The 18,715-nt window shown below is 46.9% G+C and overlaps 1 protein-coding gene across 2 annotated transcripts; it reads right to left on the bottom strand.

Moving 5' to 3' along the window:
* Nucleotides 1-244: 244 nt before the first annotated feature.
* On the bottom strand, nucleotides 245-18,626 carry mapk14a (mitogen-activated protein kinase 14a). Of its 2 annotated transcripts, none has more exons than XM_084461684.1 (12): nucleotides 18,316-18,626; nucleotides 14,512-14,641; nucleotides 13,211-13,269; nucleotides 9,133-9,244; nucleotides 7,625-7,654; nucleotides 7,227-7,274; nucleotides 6,207-6,321; nucleotides 5,786-5,857; nucleotides 4,426-4,505; nucleotides 2,306-2,384; nucleotides 1,707-1,880; nucleotides 245-1,607 (listed from the first exon to the last, which is right to left on the bottom strand). In XM_084461684.1, the coding sequence occupies exons 1-12, from the start codon at nucleotides 18,432-18,434 to the stop codon at nucleotides 1,540-1,542; spliced, it is 1,086 nt and encodes a 361-aa protein (XP_084317810.1). In that variant the 5' UTR covers nucleotides 18,435-18,626; the 3' UTR covers nucleotides 245-1,539. The 2 variants fall into 2 exon arrangements, with proteins under 2 accessions (XP_084317810.1, XP_084317811.1); XM_084461685.1 differs by lacking the exon at nucleotides 4,426-4,505 and adding an exon at nucleotides 3,794-3,873.
* Between the last annotated feature and the right edge of the window lie 89 nt (nucleotides 18,627-18,715).

Raw genomic sequence — 18,715 nt, 5'->3', positions numbered from 1 at the left:
CTTTGCTTGACGTTTCATAATCATATAATTGGTGAACGAGTCCCATCTAGTGGCTAATCATCATCTATGGCCAAGAGCCATTTGTAGATTAATGTAGCAGATAAGCATTACTTCACTCTCACCTGTTAAAACATGTTTGCTAACATGTTCCAGATTCGATAAGGGAATATATTTGACAGGAAAAGTACAAAGGACACTTGTTTTCTTAAAAATAACTTTTTATTTCTTTATAAACATAGGCATAAATGATCTTAATTACTCTGCTGGACTGTTAAAGAGGCTGGTATGGGGGCATAGCTGAAATAAACAGTACTGCTTCTCTTCCATCTCTTTATAAATATCACCACAACAAAGTATAAATACATCAAATTCCCTCATTATTTTAGTCATTTATGTCATATTTCTATTAGCCGTTTTAGACATTTCAAATTCCTGTAAACACACAGTTCACTCTCGCACGGGCAGTCACACGCAAAACACACACAATGATGTACATGCTAATAAAGTGATTGCTTAATGGAATAACAAACCACAAATTCATAAAAGATTAAAAATAAAATATGGAACAGATATTTACAGACATTTGTGTAAATTTTGTACCCCCACAAATACATATTTTCCTAGTCTAGTGCCTTGTTGATTGGCACTTAACATCAAGGCTCAGATCTCTTCATGTTTGAAATAAGTCAATATGTAAAGTGGTCGTTAGAATCCTGGGGCTTTCGTTTATCTATTCAGACCCTGACGCTTGGCAGCAGATCAGATGTCGTCAAACGACAACCGATTAATGAGTGAGGAGATAAATGTACTAGATCTCAAAAATGCCCTCAAACGTGGTTAAATTCACTCAATGCGGAAAATATAGAAGACATTCCCATGTTATGTGATGGATATAGTTACAGTATTTGAAGTATTTAATGGTCATTTTGGAAGCGCCTGTGACACACAATGCTGTGATTGGCAGATTGGCAGAGTGAGTGACAGAAAAACATTATTCCATATTTCGGTTGATAAGAGTAATATAAACTATTCACTCACATATTCATAACACATAATAGCACAGCTATATTCTCCGGACGTTTCAGCATCTCATTTTTTGAGTGTCACAGTGATGAGTCAGAGAACTCTCATAAAAACCTTTGAAGAATACAAAACTATCGAAAATACAGTCGATGATAGAAGCATGACTTTTTTTTTTTCCAGCAATGGACCAAATGATATTAGTGGTTGGTTTCATTTGCCTCAATGTCTCCCTTCAAAACATATCATTCACACAGTTAAACAGGATTTGTTGACAGCAACAAGCTCATAAAATGTCTATTTTCCTACCTCCACTTGGGGTTATGTTCCCTTTGCAACAACTGCGTCAAAATGGCAGGAGGAGAAGGCGAATGAAAGCTTGCCAAATAAAACTATTGACTAAGATTTGTAGGCACTCAGATGATGTTTTCCCAACAGGTCTATAAATATGATACTTAACCAGATCCACAAGGGGGTACAGAGTGTGGAATAGCAGGGTGCGTCTGTATAAAGCAGATCTCACGATTCCATTTCGTCCCCATCGTAAATCGGAGGCTCAAAACTAGTCACCTCCTCGTAGGTCAGCTCTGCAGGAAGACAGACATGTAAACAAGACAAGTCATTTCACGTGAATGAAAGAAAAACATTGCGCTGTCCGTCGTTCCTTCTCGCGCTCCGACACCTACGTTTCCACTCCTCGATCTCCAGCTCGCGGCTCTCGAAGCTCTGGTCGTAGGGGTCGGCCTCGGGCTCGTCGTCCGGGTCGTGGTACTGGCTGAAGTAGGGGTGGGCCAGCGCCTCGGCCGCCGTGTGCCGCCGGTCCGTGTCCAGAACCAGCATCTTCTCCAGCAGGTCGACGGCTGCAGCAGAGGGTACACATACAGCATATGATCACTATGACCTATGACCTCCAGGGATGTGTTCAAGAGCATGTAGAGATGTATTTATGAAAAGATAGTCTGGCTCAAAGGATGTAGGGTATTTGAGAAAAGCCTCTTATTGGCACAACTCGATTCCTGTGACGCCAAACAAATTTAATCACCTGACTATTTTGCAAGGGCACCGTAGAGAAAAAAGCTTGGAGCCGCCCAAGACAATTATGATTGGTTTAAAGAAATACAGCACTTTTTCCCCCATCTTGCAATGATAATCGGATGCAGCTAGATCCTTCTGGTCTGGCTATGAGAGACTAATGAAAAGATAACAATCGGAAGCACTCATACAATCTGAAATGGATTACCCTGTCAAGGATCAATCTCTCCCTCTAAATTCATGTGTTTCTTACCGAGTGGATTGGCTCCAATGAACACGTCAGCAAAATTCCTCTTGGGCATCTGTGGTAGAGAGTGGATGTAGTTCCTGGCCTGTGGACAGACAGAGGGAGAGAGAGAGGGAGGGGGTGAGAGAGAGGGAGGGAGGGGGTGAGAGAGAGGGAGAGAGAGAGAGAGGGGGAGAGAGAGAGAGAGAGGGAGGGGGTGAGAGAGAGGGAGAGAGAGAGAGGGAGAGAGAGAGAGGGAGAGAGAGAGGGAGGGGGAGAGGGAGAGAGAGAGGGAGGGGGTGAGAGAGAGGGAGAGAGAGAGAGGGAGAGAGAGAGGGAGGGGGAGAGGGAGGGAAAGGGAGAGGGAGGGGGAGAGGGAGAGGGGGAGGGAGAGAGACAGGGAGGTGGAGGGTGGGGGAGAGGGAGAGAGAGGGGGAGAGAGAGGGAGGGAGGGAGGTGGAGAGAGAGGGGGGAGGGCGGGGGAAAGGGAGAGAGAGAGAGGGGGAGAGAAGGGGAGAAAGAGGGAGGGGGAGAGGGAGAGTAGGGAGGGATTATTAGACTTAATCCCCTCCAGAGGCCACAAACCGGAAGCCGCCCAGCTAATAATCTCATTAATCTAGATTAATCCAGAGGGGGAAAGCTATCACTTGTGTTTCCATTATGAGACACTACTGGGATTAGATAAACACCCTTTCATCAGGAAAAACTGTGGGAATAACAATATTTACTCAACCACTGAGGTCCTGTCGCTGGATTAAAAAAAAAAGGAGTGGATCACATTAGCAATGCTGCCAGCAGAGAGTTTGGTAGCAGATTTGGCAAATGAGGAGAGAGAGAGAGAGAGAGAGAAAGCAGAAGGAAAACACGTCTTTAAGAATGATCATCGTCACGGAGGACTGAGGTCCGGTAGTTTAGAAGGAATTTCACATCTGATGTTGACACCCTGTACTGGCCGGTTATTCGTCTCAAACCGTTGCGATGCATAAACAGCGCCATAGCGTGTTAGCGTGCAGCGCTACGCATATTAATCCACACAACTGGTCTGCGTTGGCGAGCAATTAGCTTCAAATCACTGCTTTCACTCGCATGCAACAGGCAGGTTGTATTTCCAACTCTACTGAATCATTTCAAATTGTGGAAATTCAAATACAGTCCTACCTTATTGCTAAAACGTGGGGTAGTTTTGTTCCAGATTTTAAATAGAATCATATCCTTTACGTTGTTCACAATCACATAACTGCTGTTCCCTAGGTTAACTAGTGGATACATCTATGGGGACTAGCTGTCAATGTGTAGGATGAGAAAGGTGTTCGGGTACGGCTGCGCCGACCGTTTACCGGGAAACCGCCAGTAGAAACATGAACACCGGCACCGAGGGAATCTATTAATTGTAGATTAACACACGTCAACGGAGAATCCTCCATTGTAAGAGGGTGCCTGGTTTCGACTAGGTTGAATGTTGTGTGTGCGGTCCTGTTCTGGGCCGGGGGGAGGCGTGGCGTGGTCCTTGCTCACCTCGGCGCTGGGCATCCTGCCTATTAGAGACGCCGGGGGCGTTCCCGTCAGACGCATAATCTGCTGAAGCTGGTTTATATCTAGGAGGTCAAGGGTCAAGGGGCTCATAGCGGTAAGGCAGAGATGGTTAGCAAGCAGTCGTTCAAAAATGGCGCGTGTCGCGACCGCCGCCTACAGGCCGAGGCGGCGCGGTGGAAACGGGCGCGGTCCTGTGTTTGGAGAGTGAGGAGTGACGAGGGAAGGAGAGGGTTAGGCAGGCAGGTACGGCAGAGAGAGCAATTAGGCTCTTGTTCAAGGTTAGGAGTGGCAAGGTAGGAAGCAAAGTTTCAGTCAGTCAGGAAAAAGACAAGTTAATGAGTCACTGTAGTGTAACGAACACACAAAACAGCAAGTCAATCATTACGGTGAAAAAATCCGCACCAATTTTCAACCCGAGCCCACAGACACAAAGTGGAGAGATTAACGAAGCATGCTTAAAATGACAGCTCCAAGCAATCAACAAATCATTTAAATCAATAATAACAACCCACAAACAAAAAGGTGCATAACAAAATCAAAAGGTCTCATTTAGCAGATCCAAGAACATAGAACCCCACACCCCACCCGTGGAACGTAGAACTGTGTGAACTCACAGACTCCGAGGAGATTTTCATCAAGAGCTCAGGCCCTGGGGTTCCGACGAGGAGCATGATAAGCTTCAACTGATCAATGTCTACCGGCGCGTGGTGAAGGAACAACAGTGGCTGGGGTGTAGAGACAGAGTGGTCAGCCGTGGCTGACCCGTTAGTACCCCGTTAGCACACCTTCCCCTCGCTGAGACCAAAACCCTTTTTGCAAAACCCGTTGCACATTAAGGACGACACAAACCAAAAGAGAGACCTTGAGACCGATGTTTGCTTTCCACTGATGTTTTCAAACTGCCGGTAGGGAAACGAGACTCTCCCGGAGAGGGTAGTCAACAGTAGCCATGTTTCCATCCACTTCTCAATCGAATTGTGTGAGGATCGCTAAAAATATGAATGCGAATAAAGCCGGTGAACGTGCGTTTCCATCTAGAGCTTTAAATCGGATAAAGCATTTATCACAAAAGACTTTTATCGAACAAGAGAAAATCCGATGAGATCGACAGTACAAACTTTTTGTTGATTTTCATGATTTTTAATCGAATTTTACCGTTTTTTTATTTTTTTATTTTACCGGGCATTTTTAATTCGATATAACTTAATTCGCATAAAACGTGTGGATGGAAACATGGCTAGTGTGACCTTATTTGAGGCGGTGAGGAAGAGAGCTTTGAAGTGCCGTTTCAGTCGGATAAGAGGCATTGTGGGTAAGCTCGGCGGTTCGCTAATGGAAAGCAAACATGAGAAACAAGGCAGGGCTCGGCCCCCTGAAAGCCTCGCGCATTAGTGGGACAACGTGGGCAAGCAGGCAGGTGCAAAGACAAACAGGAACACTGGGGTTAAACGTCATTCGCTAAGCTCAGAGATTCAAACATGTCCGTGCACAAGACCGTGGAGCGAGGGCGCGTTACAGGGCGCGTTACAGCGCCAGGGAAAGACGAGAGCGAGTAACGTGCAGCTCTGGAAGGAGATGACACATTAACTGAAATGGGTGCGGCAATAAGAACCGTTGAACAGGGAAACAGTCTTGGAGATGTTCTATAGAATCAGTCATCACATGCTTGAGAGCAGAGTATGACAGATATGAGACACAACAGGTACAACCGTGGTTATGAGTTATGAGGAAAGGGAGGGAAAGAGAGAGGAGGGCCTTTGGAGAACAGAGAACACACACACACACACACACACTCAACCATGACCAAGCATGTTCGGCTTCGACCTGCAAAAAAAAAAAAGTTCAAAGCGTCATCAAAGTCAGATCCTCCATCACAGTTTGTGTGTCATTTGTGTGGTCTCAAGGCACAAGCGTGCTTACGAGACTCCGGCCAGGGCCTCGCCATCGCAAACCCCGACGGCTCGGAAAGGATACGATCGGTGCCGGGAAACAGGGTCCTCCCTGTGAGGAGTTCGGCCATGATGCACCCCACCGACCAGATGTCCACTGGGAAAGACAGGGAAGGAAACACAGGGTTTAGTCGGCATCAATCAAAGTAGAGATCGACCAATATGCTTTTTTTTAGGGCCGATACCGATACAGATAATTGGCAAGTTGAGGTGGCCGATAGACGATATTTAAGGCCGATATTCAATATCACCAATTCACTTCTTTTTATTTTTACATAATGACAAGGAGAGAAAGCTGAAGCAAAAAGATATGCAAATAAGATTATTATGTTTGTATGTTTATATTATGTTTTTAATGTTGCCAGCCGTGTGGGACAGAGGAGGGCAGCTGGATCCGTCCTCTGTGGACAGCCGCTGGGCGGCGGGCAGGGGCGGGGTCTCCCTACCCGTCATGTTGTAGTGCATCCAGTTGAGCATGATCTCCGGGGCGCGGTACCAGCGGGTCGCCACGTAGCCCGTCATCTCGTCGTCCGTGTGCCGCGCCAGCCCGAAGTCCAGGATCTGAGGGGTTAACGGACGACCGTCACTGCTCTGCTTTGGGGCGTTCTCTAATAGGCCTTTTCCAACAAGAGGGAACCGGTTCGGTGACGGTTCGCGAACCTCATTTTGAATGGTTCCGAGCATTTTAAATAAAAAGAAATGAGTTCGGGAACCCGAAAGCTGGTTCTGAACCAACACCACAAAATAGTAGGTTTCTCAGTGTGAACCGTGACGTCATGGGCGTGGGCTGACGTACAACGGTTCGGCTCAAAACTGGTCGAAACGCGGGCCCGTTCTCTGGACGGAACCAAGGTTCCAGGGATTTTGAAAGGAACCGGTTCACGAACCAGAGTTCTTTTGGTGGAAAAGGGCTATATGAGCCTGTTCTGCTGAGTGCTCACTGTGCTTGGTTATATGATTCACTTTAATATCATATTAGAGACCACAGGGATAGCCAACACATAATGGCCGACCATGCAGGCAACTTCTCTGTAACCATCTGTGCACTCTACTGTTAGTCATGTCTCGCTTATGAAGTATCGAGCCCATGTTTACGGCTCTGTAAATGTTCTTAGCCAATAGACAAACATTTTCCAGGAGCTTGCTCGATCGTCTCGTTGAGAGGTCAAGGAAGAATTTTTACAGCTCACTTTTCTGGCCCCCTGGGTGATAGTTTTTTTGCTTCCCTCTGGAATATGTAGGGGTGGGTCGTATGCCCACCCTCCCATTGCTCTCTGTAAAGCGCATTGTGTTGCCTCTGTGTATGAAATGTGCTGTACAAATAAAGTTTGATTTGACTGCTCGGCGGTGCCGACGGGCGGGTGGTGGGGGGGGTCTGTCCTGAGGTTGACCCGCCCCCGGCCTGGCAAGGTGTTAACGGTGACCCGGAAGGTCAGAACGGAAGGGTGAAGGGAGCTACGACCTACCTTCAGCTCACAGTCCTCGTTCACGGCCAGATTACTGGGTTTCAGGTCCTGAGAGAGAGAACGGTTGAGAGAGAACTATTTCAGCGCACGGATCACATCTTTTCAGAATGGTCCCATTTGTTTACGCTCAAGAACAAACCTCCTAAGCCCTTTTTCCATGGGAGTCATTTCACAAGCCACTAGCACCTCTGATAAACGCACCTGATAAAATCCCCTCTAACTCTCAATTCTTTGCTCTGTGCTTCTGTAAACAGCTGGACGGTATCAGTATCAGTCCAGTCAGAGAGACAAATACAGATCCTGTTTATCCTGTCCCTTTCCTCTTTCTGAACTGTGTTTGCTCAAGGCAGTGCAGGTCCTGGCCTGCCTGATAAAACCAGCACACACAAACCACTTACTCTGTGAATGATGTCGGCTGAGTGGATGTACTGAGGAGAGAGAGAGAGAGAGAGAGAGAGGGGGGAGAGAGAGAGAGAGAGGGGGGGGAGAGAGACAGAGGGGGGAGAAAGATAGAGAGAGAAGGGAGAGGGGGAGAGAGAGAGATAGAGAGGGGGAGAGAGAGATAGAGAGGGGGAGAGAGAGAGAGGGGGAGAGAGAGAGAGGGGGAGAGATAGATAGAGGGGGAGAGAGAGATAGAGAGAGGGGAGAGAGATAGAGAAGGTTGGAAGACAAGCATTAGATTACATGGACCTCATAATCAAGAGTTTTGCAGTCAGATTCAGCAGCAGGGTGCATGTGGCTTTGCAGTTGAATGCACACAACATTTGTAGTGAATAACAAACCTCTTCAAGCGATAACAGAGCTGTTTAACTGTGTATGATTTCCAGGGTATAAGTGAAGGTGTTTGCGCCTCAGTGTGTGAGTGAAGTGTTTAGCTGGTAGGGTAGTGGTTTAGCTAGTGAAGTGTTTAGCTGGTAGTGTAGTGGTAGTGGTTTAGCTGGTAGTGTAGTGGTAGTGGTTTAGCTGGTAGTGTAGTGGTAGTGGTTTAGCTGGTAGTGTAGTGGTAGTGTAGTGGTTTAGCTGGTAGTGTAGTGGTAGTGGTTTAGCTGGTAGTGTAGTGGTTTAGCTAGTGAAGTGTTTAGCTGGTAGGGTAGTGGTAGTGTAGTGGTAGTGTAGTGGTAGTGGTAGTGGTTTAGCTAGTGAAGTGTTTAGCTGGTAGTGTAGTGGTAGTGTAATGGTAGTAGTAGTGGTTTAGCTGGTAGTGTAGTGGTAGTGTAGTGGTTTATCTGGTAGTGTAGTGGTAGTGTAGTGGTTTAGCTGGTAGTGTAGTGGTAGTGTAGTGGTTTATCTGGTAGTGTAGTGGTAGTGTAGTGGTTTATCTGGTAGTGTAGTGGTAGTGTAGTGGTTTAGCTGGTAGTGTAGTGGTAGTGTAGTGGTTTAGCTGGTAGTGTAGTGGTAGTGTAGTGGTAGTGTAGTGGTTTAGCTGGTAGTGTAGTGGTAGTGTAGTGGTAGTGTAGTGGTTTAGCTGGTAGTGTAGTGGTAGTGTAGTGGTAGTGTAGTGGTTTAGCTGGTAGTGTAGTGGTAGTGTAGTGGTAGTGTAGTGGTAGTGTAGTGGTTTAGCTGGTAGTGTAGTGGTAGTGTAGTGGTAGTGTAGTGGTTTAGCTGGTAGTGTAGTGGTAGTGTAGTGGTAGTGTAGTGGTTTAGCTGGTAGTGTAGTGGTAGTGTAGTGGTAGTGTAGTGGTTTAGCTGGTAGTGTAGTGGTAGTGTAGTGGTAGTGGTAGTGTAGTGGTTTAGCTGGTAGTGTAGTGGTTTAGCTGGTAGTGTAGTGGTTTATCTGGTAGTGTAATGGTAATGGTAGTGTAGTGGTTTAGCTGGTAGTGTAGTGGTAGTTTGGTAGTGTTTAGCTGGTAGGGTAGTGTGGTAGTGGTTTAGCTAGTGAAGTGTTAGCTGTGTAGACGGAGGTCACCTTCAGCCCTCGGAGGATCTGGTAGATGAGGAACTGCACGTGGTCGTCCGTCAGCTTCTGACACTTCACAATGTTGTTGAGGTCGGCGCCCATCAGGTGAGTCACCAGGTACCTGCCGGAGAGACCAGAGAGAGACCGCCACTCAGCAGGAGAGACCAGAGAGAGACCGCCACTCAGCAGGAGACCAGAGAGAGACCGCCACTCAGCCAGAGAGACCAGAGAGAGACCGCCACTCAGCCGGAGAGACCAGAGAGAGACCGCCACTCAGCCGGAGAGACCAGAGAGAGACCGCCACTCAGCCGGAGAGACCAGAGAGAGACCGCCACTCAGCCGGAGAGACCGCCACTCAGCCGGAGAGACCAGAGAGAGACCGCCACTCAGCCGCTGGGATGACGCGCCAGAGTTCACCGACGCCGGGCTCACACTACAGGATAGTTCAAATCTTAACCGGTTTGTTGGGAAGACTGGAGTGTAAAAGTGACCTGGTTATTGAACTGTGGGACAGCTTTAGTACTTACATGATTGAAGGGAATAACTAAATAAGATTAATCATGTGTGTTATCTGTTAATGTTCCTATGACCACTTTGCTGTGTATTGCAATGTGTCAATGTCTGTTAGATTTCCTGCCCGTTTCTGTTTTGTTTGTATTATTATATTGTAATGTTGTATGCATATTACTAAATGCAATAAAACTTTTAAAAAAAAAAATTCAAAAATTAAATCCTAACTGATTTAGAACTCGGGTTGCCTCACACATACAAGGAGAATGTTAAATGATGTTTTTCTTGTGAATTTCAAACATGCACACTACAGGATTTGAAAATAACAGCATATCACACACAGGATCTTATCGTGCTTGAGGGAGCAATGAACCACTGATCTCACCGTCTCGCTTGTAAAGTAGTGACGTAATAATATTTATACAAACGTTTGATATTATCAGGGCAGCCCCAATGGGTCTGTGAGCCGATCGGGAGGTATAAGATTAGATCTGTAAACCCGTCACATTACAAGATCATCTGGGCCGAACATCGGTACCGACCAACGTTCCAGACCAGATTTCTCCTCCGATTGTTGAGGGGTGAGTCGGGGATAAATCGGCCCAAAAATCCTGTAGTGTGATCCCAGAATTACCAGGGTGGTTCTCGTTCCTCATCATCGGTATCAGACGGGGTCAATCAACATGGCCGCACAAAACACCATGTGAATATAAGCCGTGGAAGGGTTTAGGGGAGTGAGGAGAGTGTGATCACATGATCTGAACATCGGCAAGGCTACAACCAGGCCTGGCAGTCTGGAACCAGATGAGCTGATACTCCGTTTACCCAGAATCCCCCAGTGGGCCCAGCCTTCCACGAATGGAATCTCTTAAGACTGCATAAACACACACGCACGCGCACACGCACACACAGATAAGTGTGCTTAATGGGACTGAATCAGCAAGTCAATCAAATGTAATCCCACGGGCGGTTTAGAAAGCCCCAACAGTTGGTTAGCACTTCTGGAGAGGATGAGTTCTGGAGGAGGATGAGTTCTGGAGGAGGATGAGTTCTGGAGGAGGATGAGTTCTGGATGAGTTCTGGAGGAGGATGAGTTCTGGAGGAGGATGAGTTCTGGAGAGGATGAGTTCTGGAGGGGATGAGTTCTGGAGGGGATGAGTTCTGGAGAGGATGAGTTCTGGAGAGGATGAGTTCTGGAGAGGATAAGTTCCACCATTCGGTGCCAAAACACAAAGGTAAGGCCCCTGCCAGGTTGGCTGAGTATCTATCTGCTGCTACCGCACGTCTAGATCAACACCCCTGTATTCCCCTACAGGACAGCGGACATCTTAAAATAGCGCCTGCTTAAGCTTCAGCTCGCCCTTCCTGACCCAAGTCTGACCGAGTGACATTAAAGACACAAACACCAAGTCAGAAACACTCTCCCAAAAAAGTATCCATAGATAGGGAGGCCCTCGTTACGCTTGATCCATCTCCTCCTATAGAAACCGGAGAGGCGGGGCTTTGAGAGGCGGGGCTTTGGGCAGGGGGCCATGGCCCTTGTGAGTCACGCTATATTTTCGGAGCAGAGGCAGGAACCACGGCAACAGCACCTGCATATTCATATCCTGTTTTATGTTTCCTGGACAGCAGCGCTGGGAAGCCCCTCCCCCTGTGCTTCAAGCAGCCCGTGTGTACACGGACACGCACCGAGTGAAAAGAGCAAGGCTTGGAGAGCCAGCCTTGATTCCATCTTTCGTCGCAGGCTCAAAACTCATCTGTTCAAGAAGTACTACAACAATCCTCCCTCTTAAGCACCTATTGTATTTTATTGTATTATATTATATTGCACTGTACTTTAGATTGCTATTCTTGCACTTTGCCTTCAGCACTAGATTATGCTCTTAGTCACTTGTTTTAGAAAGAAGATGCACTTGTGAGTTCTGGCAAGTAGTAGTACATTGGCTTTTCCTACGTTAAATGCAATTATTGTTAGTCGCTTTGGATAAAAGCGTCTGCTAAATGACTGTAATGTAATGTGAACGAGAGAGCAGACTTCGCTTGCACTGGGGCAGTGTTGAGTTATGGACCTCTCTCTCTCTCTCCCCCTCTCCCTCTCTCTCTGCGTGGGTCTTTGGCCTCACATACCCTCCTGCCCCTCTGTGCACAGTGGTAGTGTGAGGCAACTTGAGAGCAGAACTCCTGGATCATTGCCAGGGGGGGACATTTTCTGTCACGCCCGTTTACTTGCTGTTAAGTGTGTTGTATTGTTTGTTTGTATTTTGTATATTGTTATTGTTTGTGCCGTGTAAACAGGGCTCCCTTGAGAAAGAAAGTTCTGTCGCACAGAAACTAGATCAAACAGCGCTGCGTTTGCGCCCAGCTGTGGGCGAGGCAGGCGCTTATGTGTGTGTGTGTGTGTGTGTGTGTGTGTGTTTGTGTGTGTGTGTTTGTGTGTGTGTGTGTGTGTGTGTTTAAGGCGCTAGATAAGCGATCGCGCGAAGACAAGTGGGCTGAAATGAAGGGGATGTGGAAAGAGCAAGGTGTGGACAGGCTCTGCAGTAGCAGGCCTGGGCGTGTCCATCGGATTCGCCCACTCAGACGTCCACACACACACACACACACACACACACACACACGTACACGTACACACACACACACATACACGTACACACACACGTACACACACACACACACACACGTGTACACACACACACACACACACGCACACGCACACACACACACACGCACGCACGCACGTTCACACACACACACACGCACGTCCACACACACACACACACAAACACACGCACACAATACCCAGCAGCCCGCCAGACCCACTGTGACACACTATCCACTTCCTCGTCGCCAGAACTTTCAATACAAACACGCCAGCCAAACTTCCTGAAACACGCCAGCCAAACTTCCTGAAAGGCACCGACGGTGAGAAGTCTTTTCCACGGGCTGGGAAGAACGGTAGAGGTGAAAAATACCTCTTTTTTTTCTTCTTTTTTTATTTGACCTTTATTTGACCAGGAAAAGGGGGGTCTCATTTTACAAGAGGGTCCTGGTCAAGACAGGCAGCAGCACAGAGACACGGTTTCAAAACATAAAACAACAAATTACAAAATAAACAAGAAAAGACAGTTTACAACATTCATCGTCACTCAAAACATCTGCAGCCAGATGTGGTTGAGTCAAAGTAATTTAACCTTAGACAGACTAAACCTAGTCTCAGACTAAAAATGACTTTCTGTGGAGAATCCCTTGGATGTGATGATGCTCCTGTCTTTCTGGGAAACCGGGACATGTAATAATAACCAGTCTATGAACGTCGTCCTGTCAGACATTCCAGCGTGTGTGGGATCCGGGTATTTCCCAGGCGAGTTTGTTTCGAGACCGGGGCCAGGCCACTTGACAGGTGATTTCCCATCAATCATTGCCTAGCGTTGTGCTCTTGAGCAAGACACTATTTTATTATTTATCTACTTTTCTATTTTATTATTGGAGCCCTGTTAGGTGTGAGTTTTAATTTTGTCGTATCAGCAATGTTACAATGACAATAAAGGACATCTTGAATGTTGAATCTTTTACTCACACATCGTTGAACTCCTCCAGGCTGGTAGCAGGTGTGAAGACATCCAGCAGCCCGATCACCTACAGGTCAGAGAGAAGAGGCTGGTCACCTGAAGAACACAACAACCAAGAGGGTGGATCCGGACCTGCCAGTTGGGTTTCATCATGAGTGCCACCAGCCCTGCTGACGAGGAACTAGACTGACCTCCACCACCAACCCTACTGACCAGGAACTATTCTAGATGAGCGGTCTATATAGGTCTGGATTATTTCTAAAATCAAAATGAGAGAGAGAAGAACCAATAAAACGAGGAGATAAAGGGGAGGGTTTTTCCTGCATAGAGGATTTTTTGGCCCCCAAAGAGATTTTAGCCAGAGCCAAAGGAAATATCACCAGTGCCAAAATGCTAAATACTGAGAACTGTATCTTAAACATGTTGACTTCATATCAATTTTGTGTCATGTCGGGAGATTTCCCACGATTGTGAAAAGTGAGCTCAGTCAGAACGACAGCGAAGAATACAGGCCTAAATATGCTGGATGGCTACTCGGCATAAAACAGAGGTTTCCCCCCAAAATCACCCCCCAAAGACCATTAAGAACCAGGAGAAACCCAGAAGGGTGGAGGAGGTTGAGGGGGAACCAGAGAGACCCCGACTCAACGATGAGAGTGAGGTGAGAGCAGGGAGAGACCTACAGAGAGGAAGAAAGAGTACTACTGTCCAGTGTGACAGAAAAAACATGCTGGTGAGACCTACTCAAAGAGTTGGGTTGTGCCAGTGCTACTACTCAAAAAGTTAGTGTACAGCCCTGGTGTGTGTGTGTGTGTGTGTGTGTGTGTGTGTGTGTGTGTGTGTGTGTGTGTGTGTGTGTGTGTGTGTGTGTGTGAGTCTGAGTGAGTGAGTGAGTGAGTGAGTGAGTGAGTGAGTGAGTGAGTGAGTGAGTGAGTGAGCGAGCAAGTGTGTGTGTGTGTGTGTGTGTGTGTGTGTGTGTGTGTGTGTGTGTGTGTGTGACACACTCACATTCTCATGTTTCATTACACTACTACTCAAAAGGTTAGTGTACAGCCTTGGTGTGTGTGTGTGTGTGTGTGTGTGTGTGTGTGTGTGTGTGTGTGAGTCAGTGAGTGAGTGAGTGAGCAAGTGTGTGTGTGTGTGTGTGTGCATGTGCGTGTGCGTGTGTGTGCGTGTGTGTGCGTGTGTGTGTGTGTGCGTGCGTGTGTGCGGGCGTGTGTGCGGGCGTGTGTGTGGGCGTGTGTGTGTGTGTGTGTGTGTGTGTGTGTGTGCGTGCGTGTGTGCGCGTGTGTGTGTGTGACACACTCACGTTCTCATGTTTCATGTGCTTGAGCAGTCTCAGCTCTCTGTAGGTCCTCTTGGCGTGGATGATGGACTGGAACGGTCTGGACAGCTTCTTCACCGCGATCTTCAGCCCCGTCTTCACGTCGTACGACGAGCTGTCGCCCACACAGAAAGAGTGAGGGATTAGATTCAATTACATTAGATTACAACAGTTTATTTGTCTCCCAAGAGAGAAATGTGTCTTGGGCATACAAGGGTCATGGCGTAACATCAACAAATACACATAAAATACATAAATAGAACAAAACATTCACAGTACATTAGATTAGAATCTAGAACCTGCAGCTGTAATGGAAAGACATCTGAGCTAAGATAAACACATCCTCTTATTTCCAATCCTGACATATCTGAGCTGGTGTTAAATGATACCAGCATCTACTGTATAAATAATACAGCGGGAGGCTTTAGCAGTTGGCAAGGTTGCCGTGTTCCAGATAGACAGAGAGAGACAGAAAGAGGTCTTCAGTCTCCCGAAGGGCTGAGTGGGCTGATGAAACCAGACCAAGTGCTGAACAGAGGGAAAGGGAACGGCAGTCGAAAATGTCGTCTCAGCAGTTTCAGGTCCTGCAGCGTAGCCTGGAGCCAGGAGCCAGTCTGAGGATGAGACACTGAGATACTGAGCCTGTCTGAGGAGAACCGACTCCTTCTCACTTCCCCTCACCGCTGTTCTGAACTTCAGTAACCGGCATGAATTTACATTCAAATAGGGCCATTTAGCAGACTCTCTTATCCAAGCGACTTAATGTTTTGAGCTAGTATTGGGATTAAGTATCTCACAACAACAGTAGGGTAGGTAATGTTTGTTAAGTGGCCTGGTCTGTAACAGTAGGGTAGGTAATATTTGTTAAGTGGCCTGGCCTGTAACAATAGGCTAGGTAATATTTGTTAAGTAGCCTGGCCTGTAACAATAGGCTAGGTAATGTTTGTTAAGTGGCCTGGCATGTAACAGTAGGGTAGGTAATGTTTGTTAAGTGGCCTGGCATGTAACAGTAGGGTAGGTAACATTTGTTAAGTGGTCTGGCCTGTAACAATAGGCTAGGTAATGTTTGTTAAGTGGCCTGGTCTGTAACAGTAGGCTAGGTAATGTTTGTAAGTGGCCTGGCCTGTAACAGTAGGGTAGGTAATATTTGTAAGTGTCCTGGCCCGGTCCCAATATGTGAGATTTAGCACAAACCGAAACCGAATGTTAAAACAAAAGTTCTGAAGGAGGAGCGACTGGAGCACACTGGCATTTAAAGCCGTTTATTAAGAGCAGGTAAAAAAGATGTTTCATGAGTCATAGTGAAAGGCTGGTGGTACTTATAGCTTCGGGGTTGCTCACCTGGGCAGGTGAGTAGGAGGGGCAGTGCGTTCAATCAGCCAAAACAAAACAGAAACAAAAGTTCCATTTGAAACAGTTCTATTTCATGACCACACTACCTCATACCTTCCGGACTGTACCAAAGAATGTTGAAGAGAGGGGGGGGGGGTTGCTTGATCACAGCGGTGATCGGAAGAAGTTTAACAGTGAAAAAGGTATGAGGATACGCATGAGTCTGTTTGACAGTTTGTATGATAGTGTCTACATGTCAGGTTCATGTAAGACAGGCTGAATAGGCCCTGAGGCTCAAACAGTGAACCCACCGATGCTTTAACATTCACCATGATTCAAAAGTGTATGATTTGCAATTCCAGCAAAAGGCATTGCAGAACTATAAAAGTCTATTTGAATGCACTGTAAGCGTTTCCACCTGGTGCACATTTGACCTAATTGTAATCTGATCATCAACAGATAGTCTGAATGCGTAGCAACAGCACCACTGGCTGCTTCGGGGTTCACATCAAACATCTGTTGACAGAGACAAGCCCAGCCCAGACATTTTAACATGATCCCAGAAGAATGTAGAGAACTTTTCCATAAACCAAGGTGAGGGGGATATCTAAATAACTTACGACTCACTTCCTGTTTGACCCAACGTCAGTCTGGAACGATAAATGTCATTGTATTTTGCAATGACCTGTTTTGTTCTTACACTAACGTTTTATTTGCCCATTTGTTTTGAATCACATTTTGCACTGTCCTGTCTTGCACTATTTTATTGTCATGCACCAACAGACCAAGCCAAATCCCTCAGAGGTGAAGCCAACTTGGCAGAATAAACATCTGAACCTCATATTGGAGTCACCAACTATTATAACCTGGATGTTGTGATCTTGCAGTCCAATTAACGCGATTTACAAATCAAATTGCGTCACTTCACAAAGTATTAACAATCGTAGTTTGTTAATACTTGGCTAACTCGTTGAGTTTATACCCATGTAGTTACTTTGCTAACTCGTTAGTAAGTTTATACCCATGTAGTTAGCTAGCTAGTATTTTTTCTAGAGTTGGACATGCAGTGGACTTATTTCTTCTAGAGTTGGACATGCAGTGGACTTATTTTTTCTAGAGTTGGACATGCAGTGGACTTATTTTTTCTAGAGTTGGACATGCAGTGAACTTATTTTTTCTAGAGTTGGACATGCAGTGGACTTATTTTTTCTAGACTTGGACATGCAGTGGACTTATTTTTTCTAGAGTTGGACATGCAGTGGACTTATTTTTTCTAGACTTGGACATGCAGTGGACTTATTTTGCCATCTAACAAACTCATACTATCGTTGCTGGCATCATCAAAACTGTGTAATCCATTGCGGAATAGATGTGGTCTAAATTAGTTAGAGCGTTGCCCAATCAGGCAAAGATAATATAAACATTCAGTTACAGGATCACAGCATGCTTGAGCTAATATAACATCCAGTTACAGGATCACAGCATGCTTGAGCTAATATAACATCCAGTTACAGGATCACAGCATGCTTGAGCTAATATAACATCCAGTTACAGGATCACAGCATGCTTGAGCTAATATAACATTCAGTTACAGGATCACAGCATGCTTGAGCTAATATAACATCCAGTTACAGGATCACAGCATGCTTGAGCTAATATAACATCCAGTTACAGGATCACAGCATGCTTGAGCTAATATAACATTCAGTTACAGGATCACAGCATGCTTGAGCTAATATAACATTCAGTTACAGGATCACAGCATGCTTGAGGAGAAAACTAGCAATGCATCAGCTTCACATTTCATGATCAAACATATCAGGCTCGATGTGGGTTCGTGTGCTGCTATCACAGAACCCGGGCCCTGGGTCGACCAGGCTGCTGGTCCGGACCAGACTAGCACGGACCAGGCTAGCACGGACCAGGCTAGCACGGACCAGGCTGCTAGCACGGACCAGGCTAGCACGGACCAGGCTAGCACGGACCAGGCTAGCACGGACCAGGCTAGCACGGACCAGACTAGCACGGACCAGACTGCTAGCACGGCAGGCTAGCACGGACCAGGCTGCTAGCACGGACCAGGCTAGCACGGACCAGGCTAGCACGGACCAGGCTGCTAGCACGGACCAGGCTGCTAGCACGGACCAGGCTAGCACGGACCAGGCTAGCACGGACCAGGCTAGCACGGACCAGGCTGCTAGCACGGACCAGGCTGCTAGCACGGACCAGACTGCTAGCACGGACCAGGCTGCTAGCACGGCAGGCTAGCACGGACCAGACTAGCACGGACCAGGCTAGCACGGACCAGGCTGCTAGCACGGACCAGGCTGCTAGCACGGCAGGCTAGCTGCTGGTCCGGAGGGAGGTAGAGGGCTAACTTTAGCATCTGCTCAGGCCTCTGGTCTAAATGAATGAGGAGCTAGTCTAGTTTGTTCTCTAGACATGAGAGGGACTCACCACACGGACCCGTATGCACCAGACCCGACCGGGGACAGGTTCTGGTACCGCTCAGGAACCTCCCAGATCGTCTTGTTCACCTCCTGTCTGTAGAACTTGGGTCTTTCTCTCTGAGACATTCCTGCAGAACAACTCTCACAGCCAAGTTGGGACTTCTGCTTTCTGCTTTCTGCTTTCTGCTTTCCTTTCTTGGTCAAAGGTGGCAAAGCCGAGCAGCTGACGCAAGTATGCGCACTGGTCCAATTAATTGCTCCGAAACTGCAGGTAACTATCCGTCAAATTACTAAATACTAAGCCAACAAATTGCAATAATTGTTGAGATTCTGCAGGTCTGAGGAAGTCGAGCCACTCTAGTTGTGTTCAGTTCACTTCCCAATATCTCCAGACCCGTGCAACATTA

Source organism: Borostomias antarcticus (assembly GCF_949987555.1).
Source record: "Borostomias antarcticus genome assembly, chromosome: 3".
Classification (NCBI taxonomy): Eukaryota; Metazoa; Chordata; class Actinopteri; order Stomiiformes; family Stomiidae; genus Borostomias; species Borostomias antarcticus.
The sequence above is the reverse complement of the archived record's forward strand: the minus strand, read 5'-3'. Positions and strand labels throughout refer to the sequence as shown.

Excerpts from the sequence above, each read along its gene's own strand:
- mapk14a (XM_084461684.1), bottom strand. The coding sequence starts at position 18,434 with ATGTCTCAGAGAGAAAGACCCAAGTTCTACAGACAGGAGGTGAACAAG. Across the intron at positions 7,275-7,624 it reads CAGCCGACATCATTCACAGA|GACCTGAAACCCAGTAATCT; the intron begins GTAAGTGGTTTG and ends TCTCTCTCTCAG. Across the intron at positions 1,608-1,706 it reads GGAGATCGAGGAGTGGAAAC|AGCTGACCTACGAGGAGGTG; the intron begins GTAGGTGTCGGA and ends GTCTTCCTGCAG.